The sequence below is a fragment of the Lepisosteus platostomus genome, chromosome 26 (assembly GCF_059453375.1).
Source record: "Lepisosteus platostomus isolate fLepPlt1 chromosome 26, fLepPlt1.hap1, whole genome shotgun sequence".
Classification (NCBI taxonomy): domain Eukaryota; kingdom Metazoa; phylum Chordata; class Actinopteri; order Semionotiformes; family Lepisosteidae; genus Lepisosteus; species Lepisosteus platostomus.
In genome coordinates this window covers 13,612,134-13,622,396 of record NC_142636.1, presented here as the reverse complement: position 1 = coordinate 13,622,396, position 10,263 = coordinate 13,612,134, and the positions used below count along the sequence as shown (strand labels likewise).

The window sequence follows — 10,263 nt, the reverse complement described above, 5'->3', positions numbered from 1 at the left end:
GTAGCAGGTCCTGCCAGTATAAAAACCAAGTCACCGCGTTCTTACTTTATGCTCTCTGGCTTCAACACAGCCTGGTGGTTTACTGGTCTTACTCCTGTAGCGGCTCAGCGGGACACAGCCAGTTACCGAGGGAAGTTAATTTAGCGATGCTCTCGTTTCTCTTCGTGCTGTGCCTGTGCGCAGGGGCCGGGCTCCCCGCACTGATCTCCGCCGGGCCGGCTGGCTGGGACTCCGGGGAATTAGCGCTCCAGGCCGACTTCCCGGCTCCCGAAGATGCAGCTCAGTCGGAGGGCTTGAGCCTCGCAGACGCGCCCTCCGAAGACCTGTCTGCGGGCGAGAACGACTCGCAGTCCTCGGCTCCCGACTACCGCCGCCTCCCCGTGTCCAGAGACGCGCACTCTCCCTACTTCGCCAAGGAGAAGATGAAGCCCGAAGCCGGCAGCCGGCCCTTACCCGCCGACATCAAGAGCGTCCTGTTTCCGCCCCAGCGAGGGCGGCAGCCGGCTCGCCCGGCCATCGCGGGCACCCGAGGAGTGGCCGTGTGGTGCGACTCCAGCAGGATGTACGTGCGGGTCAGTCGGCTCCTGTTCGGCTTCAGCTGTCGGCCATCGGAGGTGACCTTGGGCAACTGCAGCGTCAGCCGAACCACACGCAGCTACTTCTCCTTCACCTACGGGCTTCACGAGTGCGGCACCGAGCGGTCGGTAAGCGGGGCTTCGTCTACAGGCAGTGTCGCGCTGTGAGCTGTAGGCTAGTGTGGGGGTTGGCTTTCCTGGGAATGTCCCTTCCTCTGTGACCCTGCAGGTTGTCCAGGGCCGCCTGGTGTATTCCAACACTCTCCGCTACGCCCCACCCTCCTCCAGTGCGCCTGTGCATCGCTTCATTCCCTTCTCTGTGCCGGTCAAGTGCTCCTACAACAGGTAGGCAGGGCTCTGCTGCTGGGGAGCCCCTGGGGAAGTGTCCAGAAGCCCCTCACCCCCTCTGTCCTGCAGGTTCCACTACTCCTACAAGGTGGGCTACGTCCCCACGTGGGCCAGGAGAAGGACCTTCTTCAAGGACCTGAAGAACAAGCACAGCTTTGTCCTGCTCACCACCAACTGTAAGCTCCTTCAGTGAGTGGCTCCTCCTGCCTGCAGGGGGCGCTGTGTGCAGGTGTAATGCTGCCTCTCTTTCCAGCCCGCTGGGTCCGGCTCTCTCCCAAGGACGAGTACTTCCTGGGTCAGCCCATGTACTTCCAGGCCACTGCCTACTTTGCCACAGCGGAGCAGAGGCTGTATGTCCCCTTGTGTTATGTGATGAAGAAAGCAGAGAAGTACCCCCAGCCCCGTTTCCCCGTGATTGAGAACTTGGGGTACGGCCCCTTCTGTGAGGGGAGGTGGGCAGGAGCCCCGAGAGCCTGCAGGGGTTGATCCTTGTCCTTGTCCCCAGGTGCATGGTGGACAGCAAGGCAGATGGCTGCCTGTCCAGGTTTGTCCCCTCCAAGCAGAAGGATGTGCTCCGCTTCACGATCGATGCCTTCCTCTTCCAGAAGAAGCTGTCCAGGAAGGTACTGCCCTCTCAAAGGCTGCTCAGCCTTCCTGCTCTACTGATCCACGGTCTGCTTTCACATCCATGATCTAGATGTGAACCAGACTGTGGTGGCTGTAGTGCCTAGAGCTGCCAGCTTGACTTCACTGCTGGCAGAAGGTCCTTCTCTGTGTTTGTATTGGCCTTGATCCCTGAATGCTGTGACCTTCCCTCTTGCAGCATGAAGTGACTGAGCTGTACATGCACTGTGTCATGTCTCTGGCTCCTGCTAAAGCAACACCAGGGACCAAGTCCTGCACCTACAACAGGGAGGCTAAGAGGTACTTCTGCAAGGAGCCTGCTGAGGGTGCTCTGGGACATGCCAGGTGGAGGCCTGACCTGTCCTCCTCTCCTCCAGGTGGGAGGAGCTGTATGGTGACCATGAGGTCTGTGCCTGCTGTGAGTCCAGGTGTACTTTCCAACAGAATGAAGGTGGGTCTGGTTCTCTTCCTCCTTGCTTCCAGAGACTCTGGGTCTCCAGCTGTAGCAGATCCCTCACTGCTGGGTGCTGCTTGTCCACAGGTACCAGGAGCCTGGTGACCAGCAGTCGGGTGTCTGTGGCACCAGTAGAGGGTCCTCTGGGTGTGGAAGGTGACTGGACTGAGGATGAGGAGGGAGACCCTCAGGGCTCCAGTGAAGATGCTGAGAGCACCAGTGAGGATGTGGAGGGAGCAGAGGACTTTGGAGGTTATGGCGGGTGGAGAGGTAGGGTCTGGCAGGAGGAGCTCCTGTAGGGGTGGTGTCCTGCAGTGCAGCTGGATTGTTCTCCTTCTTCCTCCCCAGGTGCCTGAATGAAGGCTCCAGCCTGGCCCTTGTGACTCTCCTGCCTCCACTCCCCTTGTAATGGCAATGGATCAATAAAGCTGTGAAAGAGCCCTTTTGTTGCTGTTTTTCTTGAATTTCACTGATGCTTTGCTCACTCCATGTTTAACCTGTCAGTGCAGAGCTGCTCCAGGTTTCTGTGGTGTTGAGCCATCTGAGGGTTCATGACTGACCCCTGGAATGGGAAACTTCTCCTTAGCAGAGTCATGGACCAAGCTATCCAGCCTTGCTGCTGCAGCTGCTACTCTGGCTTCTTGCACAGAATTGCTGCTCACTCACTGGTACCAGAGGGCTGGAGGAACGGTAGTGGAACTGGTCTTATTGGCTCTCCTCTTCACCTGTGTAGGAAGGACTGTTATGTGAAACACTAGATGCCAGCAGTCCCCAGTTATTTGAAGTGTCTTTTCAGAAGTTATCTAGTGGGGTAAGGGATGTTGGCTGAAACAAGGGTGGCGTACATGAAGTGATTGTGAACTGACTACTTGAATGATATCTCCCCTGTCTGGTGAAATGATGGTTCTGGTTGAAGACTCATCTTACCCTGTGTCTCACTGGGGCTTCGGTGTGGAGAGCTCTGGGCTGTGCTTTTGTTAATGGAATTGTGTTCCTTTCTCTTTTACACACAAAGGACAAACTCGAGACAATTACTTTTCACTGGGAAGTGTTTAATGCATTCAGCAGATAACAGTGCAAAGACTACCTCTTTTGAAAGTCAAATCCTTAGATTTACTCCTGTGAATTATTTCATTGGCATACTTACATTGCAGATCAGACCCCTTTATTAATTTGATTTTTTACAATATCTTAAGCTTATACCATATGCCTGTTATCAGAATATGGTTTTATGGTTCTGTTACCTTCCAAATGATTTAACACTAAAACTTTTAAATATTGCAATCAAAGTGGTAACAAATGTACATGTATAAAAAGCATCCTCTTAAAAAAAACACTGATTGCATAGGAAAAGAATTTGAGACATTTTCTCTCATATCACATAACACAAGTACAACTGTCATTCCTGAGGCTCATAACTGACTCTTGTCCCGTGTGAAGTGAAAATGTACAGTACAATCACCCATGAGGATCAGCATCGAAACTATTAAGTATGATCAGTTCTCTGATATGAATTCTCCATAATGAATTAATTGAATATAGTGGGGCTGTTAAATGACTTATATATTCTATACTATATTTAATAAAGCTGATCAGCATACACCTGTACCTCTTCTTCAGAATGGAATTTGCTCCTAGAAACCCTTTCGTTAGGTAAAACTTTGCAAAAAGAAAAACCTATTTCCATCATATCTTATGGGGAAAATTTACAATTTGTTCCAGACTCCAAAAAATGTCTCCCCTGCTTTTACGGTTTTCACCAAAAAATGATAAAAGAAGTAATTAACATTCGTACTGTGGTTTGTGTTTTTAGTAATAAAAAAATGCTTACCTAGTTAGATATGCAATTTCCCTCACAGGATCAATAAAGTATCTATCTCATAAATCATGCCTTATAAAGTACTGAACAGTAACCACTTTCATTTGATCTCACAGTTTTCATTTTCTCAACCTCTTTAGGGTCCATGATAAAGTCTAAACGTAGCGAAAGTCTAAAGCCCAAAACTAGCGCACAACTAGCGCCATGAGGTGGACTCTGGTATAAGGAGGTGCAGGTGTACTGCGGAGGCATCGCTCAGTGTCACTAGGGGAGGCAGGAGCCGTTGCCAGTGTGAGCTGGGAGATCGTACATCTTCACCTCACTGTGGGAGAATGAGCTTTCCTGGGATTCAGTGATGGCGAAGAGTCCCTGCAGCAGGAATGATCTGGCACACAGGTAAGGTCTATGCTGTAAGTCAGATGATTGTCAAACACTTGCCTGAAACACCCTCAATCAACGATTTCACATCCCAAGACACAAAATACAAAGCAGGACACCCCAGGGGACAGGCCGCTCCTCCAGTGTGCGGCAGGTGGGGAGAGTCCTGTCAGGAGGCACGTTGGCGTGTCGGAGCTCAGAAGAGGAACCTGACTGAGGCGAGAGGCAGCAGCAGGAGGAAGATGTTCTGCGCGACACGCTTGGCGCTGTTGCACAGGTTCCCCTGACAGCAGCTGTACCCCACACTGAGGTACTGGGACAGCTGCTCACTGACCTGTGCAACACAGGCGTTCTTGCTGACACATCCCTTCAGGACAACCGTCTGTTCACCAACCTTAACTGAAACCAAAGCAGAGAGATTCCTTCAAGAAACAGCACTGAAAGCGCACAAGACATCGCACCCTGCCCCATCTGAAACTCCACTTCAGAGCCTTTATCTGCTCAGGAGCGTCTTGGCTTGACTGAGCCAGGTCTGCACCTCAGTGACAAGTCCGTGAGTTCAGGGCAGACAGGTACCCTCCCAGCACATCTCAGCCTGGAGGAAACTGCTGGGAACGCTAGCAGGGTCAGCAGGCAGCAATCCACTGTACCACAAGGATGTTGTTGGGTTGTAAGTTTTAGGGCCTAGATAGGCATTAAGATTGTTTTAACATTTCTGTTTTAACAAAGCCAGTTTTCTGAAGATTTGTTTGATACCAGGGAAAGCTCTCTCTACCCAAAGGAAATTATTGCAAAGGGCTGGCCTCTGCTCTAAACTCATCTACGCCCTGTGAGTACCTGTGTATCTATTCCGTGATAGAGGGTGCTGCATGTTGTTTTCTCTCTTTAACAGGTTATTCCAGCTTAATGAGATACAGAACATGAGCTCACCAGAGGTTTCCAGGCAGCGGTCTTCAATCCCCAGACACTGTAGAGTCTTGGTGCAATCCTGTCCTTCACAGGTTAAACACTCCAGCCCATTGGGGGCGCTGTCTCCATAGGCTACAATGACACACATCAAGACAAACTCCATTACAAGTACAAGACAGATCAGACCAGGGGAGAGGAGCTATTGACACCTGTGACTACAGATGCAGCTCAGTCTGTCAGCAGCTCCTTTTGTAGTGCAGGTTGAGTCCGAAAGCCCAGAAAGTAGAGTGGATTCTGGGAGATTAGCCTGTGTGGTTCACTGGGCTGGCAGTCAGAGAACTGCAGAAATGTCAGTTCTCACCCTGAGTCTTGTGTGTTAGGATGCAAACTGTAGTGGTAAATCTAGATGCCTATAATTTGTCTAACTAATCAAATAGGTGTAAAATATATTTTGTGCACAATGTGGAATTTATTTCTGCCTCCTCTGTATGACTTTGTTTCATATTTGAACAGCATTGGAATCAGTTTCAAAATGAGCACAAGGGCAGCTCCAGACAATTAGCTCATTCTTCTGTATGAATTCACAGGCCTGAAGTTCTGTGCACAGGCTGGCTGCCTTTACACATCGTATAGAGATCTGACTGCAGTTTCCTATTATTGTCACAGCATGAAGACTCAGTTCCTCAAGCAGAGTCACTCAGATTCACCCAGGTGGAGTCAAGGGTGTGCACGATCACACAACCACACTCACTCACACGTGGCCTCTGGCCCTCTCTCTGTGTGTCTGCGCACAGATCGCGTCTGCCGGCGTTACCTGGGGGAGCTACAGTGTTGCAGAGATCAGTGCTGCAGCATGTCAAGCTGACGGTCGTTCTTGCAGTTCCATAGTTGACCGACAGAGATTGTACACACTCTTGAGGTTTTGCGCATCCCTTCACGGTAACATCTTGTGTGTGTCCCCCTGCAAGAAATACCACAATCAGAAAATCAGTATGAGATCCCTGGGTCAGTTATCTACTGACAATCACATGGGCTACATGAAATCAAGCCCATGACTTCCCCACGAATGACTTCCACTCATGAGTAACCTTTATCCGATTATTTGTATATATTATATACTATATGTTAACATTTCTGGATTGAAAAATTCAATTTTCTGCTCTAAGTACAGTGTTTCCCATGATTCCCTGTCTTACGTTCAATAAAATGTTAATTTTGGAAGTGTTTAAAACATTTGTCAGCAATGCAGTGGAATAGAGCAATACGAATATAGAGTTCAATTACATCTTCATCAAAAGACCTTTTGCTTTCAGTTCTAAAGTTGACACAGAAGTCAACAGTGTTAATTACACAAGGAGACTGTAAATTACAGTAATTTCATATCGCCAGCGTGACTCCCGGGTCCTTTGTGTATTTCGTTACCTCCACGGTATTCATGAACGTGGTTATGATATTCATAGTCTTTTATTGCTCTGCAAACTGCTTGTGGCGCTTTGTAGTTACACTAACCTTCGCTATTAACGTAATCAAACGTCGTCCACCGTGGTTGAAAAGAAAAGTTGACCCGTATGGGTATCTTCAGTGATTTGTAAGTGACTTACCTGCGGTGACTCGTGCGGTTGCCGCAGCACACGTGGTTTCTAAAGCCGGACACTGTTTTTGTGTCTCCGGTGAGCCGTATGCGGATTCGAAACATTTGAGAGATGCCACTGTGGAGAAAATAAATTAAAAAACTAAACATCTTGACGTCAAAACATCATACCTAGAAGACATAAAGTATGAATCGAGAGCAGTGGAACGACATTTTGTTTTTGACATAAAATATCGCGAGTTTTAAAAGAGTAGAAAGTTACGTTTTCCTCATTGCCACTAGTTGCCACGGTGAGTACTTTGTTCTCCATGGCAACCCCTCTCCGCTGTGACGGGGCTGGAACATGAAACGTCACCGTTCCGCAAGGCGTTCTGGGTGATTCCCTGCTGCGGCATCACAGCTCGTGCGCAGATCTAGACACGGGACAGCCGCGCCCTCGCAGGCGTGGTCGGGAACGCGCACAGGGAGGGTGGGAGTACTGGGACGCGGCCGCTGGGTCTTTAATCTAAAGTCCTTTACATTTGCCAGCAGCCACATCACCCTGCAACTCACAACTGGCAACCCACTGAAGATAAGCAGGTGTGAGCCTGGTCAGTACCTGGATGGGAGACTCCTCGGAAAAACTAAGGCTGCTGCTGGGAGAGGTGTTAGTGGGGCCAGCAGGGGGCGCTCACCCTGCGGTCCATGTGGGTCCTAATGCCCCAGGATAGCGACGGGGACACTATACTGTAAACAGGCTCCGTCCTTCGGATGAGACGTAAAACCGAGGTCCTGGCTCTCTGTGGTCATTAAAAATCCCAGGGCGTTTCTCGAAAAGAGAAGGGGTGTAACCCCGGCGTCCTGGCCAAATTTCCCATTGGCCCTTACCAATCATGGTCTTAATAATCCCCTTCTTAAAAAAAATGGCTTCATCACTCTGCTCTCCTCCCCACTGAGAGCTGATGTGTGGGGAGCGTTCTGGCGCACTATGGCTGTCGTCGCATCATCCAGGTGGGGCTGCACACTGGTGGGGGTGGAGGGGATCCCCATGACCTGTAAAGTGCTCTGAGTGGAGTGTCCAGAAAAGCGCTATATATGTGAAAGCAATTATTATTATTATTATTATTATTATTATTATTTGTTCCGGTTCTTGCAGCGGGCTGTGTTAACTGGAGGAAATCGGGTACAAATACCGTGTTAACTGGAGGAAAATCTCTTAAAAATGTGTTAACTGGAGGAAATCGGGTAAAAATGCAGCAGCGATGTCTTATGTGGGATTCGAATCCACGACCTCATAGTGATAAAAGTCCCAAATCCCACCCACTCGTCCAGGCTCATTGTACAGCCGGCCCTCCGCTAAACATCCTTAGTTCTGAAGGCGACCCCCCCGCCCGGGCGGCTGCGGTCCCTGTTACGCCCCGCTACAGGGGTCTGCGCTCAGCACTGCTGCCTCTCAGCGCTGGGGCGCGGTCTGTGTGGAGTCTGCATGTTCCCTCGTTCTCGCGTGGGTGCTCCGGTGTCCTTCTCCAGTCCAGAGACATGCTGGTGGGTTACCTGGCCCTGGTGTGAAAGTGTGTGTCTGTCCTGTGATGGACGGGTGTCCTGTCATTCCGCAGCTCGCTTTAGACGGAACTAAATATCTGATGCGCGCAGGACTGGCCCAGTGAAAGAGTCATTTTCTGCCTCTGACACCAGTTTTTCTTATTCTGCTCAAACGCTTCAGATTTTCAGAACTTTCACAGCACAGTTGTTCCGGGTCGGTACTTTGCAAAAGAAAATAAAATGTAAGTCGAAGAAAAATATGTCATCTTTCGCACCGTTACAAAATTATTTCCTTGACTGTGCATGCTATCTTCTTCTTGTATAAACGAATGGCGTTGAGTCTATACAAACACGATTATTTCAGAAAACAATGCCTGCAAAATCAAAATCGTACTTTACGGTACGTGCTGCGTTGAATGTAAAACACCTTCCGCTGCGTGCGAGCAATGCAGTTCAACCACAGTCACACGCACCCGTTCACACACATCCACGTTACTGGTGGCTGTGGTTTGAACAAGATCTCCTACCTGTGGAAAACAGCGCGAGGGCGACACCGAGAGCCACGAGCAGCTTCATCTTGCGAGTCTGAGGGAGGAGGAGTGGGGTGGGGCGCGCGAAGGGTCTTATATACGCCCCGAGTCGCGGGGGCGGAAATTCAAACAGGTGTGTGAGCATCGACTTCTGGAGAATCGAAACTTAAAGGTCCCAAAAGGCGATGCTTAACGAGGAAGCTGTTACTTCCTTATGGACAACGAGTTATTACTCTCGGGGTCAGGGTGGGGTGCGCGGCCCGGGACGCCTGGAACTGGTGACTGTCCTGCTCCTGTCCGGAGTACCGCGGAGGGACAGGCGGGAGGGCCCGAAGGAGATCCCCGCCTGAGCCGCACCAGCCCACAGCGAGGCGCCGTCTGCAGGGACCCCCCTAAACCCTTCAGCGCCCTGACGCTGCTTTTAAAAATGCTCCACAGCTCACTCAAAAACTATAGGTGGCACAATTTGAAAGCCTCATGATCTCTTGTCAGAAATTCCTACCATTACAATGTATTTGCTACTTGAGCTCACTAATATACTCAAAAACGACAGGTAGCAAGAATTGATAGGCTTGCCTGTACATTTTGACAGCCTAAAACGCCCCATCAGCAAATGCTGGTGCAAACCTACAACCCAATCAGAAACTGCAAATAGATGTACTAACTTTGAAAGCCTAAAGTGACCCACAAGCCACTAAAAAAAGGTCGACCATTTTGGTAGCTTTAGTTGCTTCATCAAATGCTGCCATAGAAATTGTGTTTCTTCTCTGGTCAGTTCCCCAACAACCTAGACAGAAACGTCAAGCAGCACATTCCAATATAGCCTATTCAAAAATGTACTTTATTTTCAATTGATTTAATCTGCCCTAAAATAAAATGACGCAGGAATCTGTATTTTTTAAATCGATAAAAGTATAGTTTTTTTTGCTGTATACTTAAACGTTTTAGAAAAATGCACATGATCTTTGTCCTTAATTTAAAATTAAAATAAATTGTTACATAAATTAATAGGATCACTATAACACAAGCTTTTTTTTTCAGTTGCCACACATTTTTGGTGAATGCAAACGTTGCTGTGCTCTTCATTAGAATTCACTCATTCCGGGTGTGCCCATCGCTGACAGAAGTCACGCTGCACCCAAAAGTGAATAAAGTCATAAATCAACTACGTGGAATGAGACAGACATTGAATATATACAGCTGAATTCAGCTGAGCTCTTTTCCATCTATTTCCATACTGTAGATGTATTAGAGCACATATGATTAATTGTCGCACACTGTCCCTAGAAACAATACGCAGAGAATCCTACCACTGGTGTTTTATAGGAAATATTACTTCAAACAAATCACTTACATACAGTTGCAGTAAAATATAACAAAAGATGTCTGTTCATTTTACAGAAGTAGCCTCATTCAAGAACATTTGTGATTGAGGACAGAATAGCAGACCAGCATAGGAGGGAAGAATTTCATTATTCATTTGCAGACTGACAGCACAGTATCACACCGGGGCT

General features: G+C 48.8%; 2 protein-coding genes across 3 annotated transcripts; one reads left to right on the top strand and one right to left on the bottom strand.

Moving 5' to 3' along the window:
* Positions 1-2,441, top strand: LOC148640249 (zona pellucida sperm-binding protein 3-like). 2 transcript variants are annotated; one of them, XM_088621010.1, is made up of 9 exons: positions 3-704; positions 805-920; positions 993-1,099; positions 1,177-1,351; positions 1,429-1,546; positions 1,747-1,847; positions 1,925-1,998; positions 2,089-2,271; positions 2,350-2,441. In XM_088621010.1, the coding sequence occupies exons 1-9, from the start codon at positions 147-149 to the stop codon at positions 2,355-2,357; spliced, it is 1,440 nt and encodes a 479-aa protein (XP_088477136.1). In that variant the 5' UTR covers positions 3-146; the 3' UTR covers positions 2,358-2,441. The 2 variants fall into 2 exon arrangements, with proteins under 2 accessions (XP_088477135.1, XP_088477136.1); XM_088621009.1 differs by lacking the exon at positions 2,350-2,441 and having other exon boundaries at positions 1-704; positions 2,089-2,300.
* A 591-nt stretch (positions 2,442-3,032) lies between these two features.
* LOC148640248 (urokinase plasminogen activator surface receptor-like) lies at positions 3,033-8,893 on the bottom strand. Its single transcript, XM_088621013.1, has 5 exons — positions 8,747-8,893; positions 6,709-6,816; positions 5,922-6,068; positions 5,129-5,239; positions 3,033-4,597 (listed from the first exon to the last, which is right to left on the bottom strand). Exons 1-5 carry the CDS (start codon positions 8,793-8,795, stop codon positions 4,395-4,397), a joined length of 618 nt encoding a protein of 205 aa, XP_088477139.1. The 5' UTR covers positions 8,796-8,893; the 3' UTR covers positions 3,033-4,394.
* Positions 8,894-10,263: the final 1,370 nt, after the last annotated feature.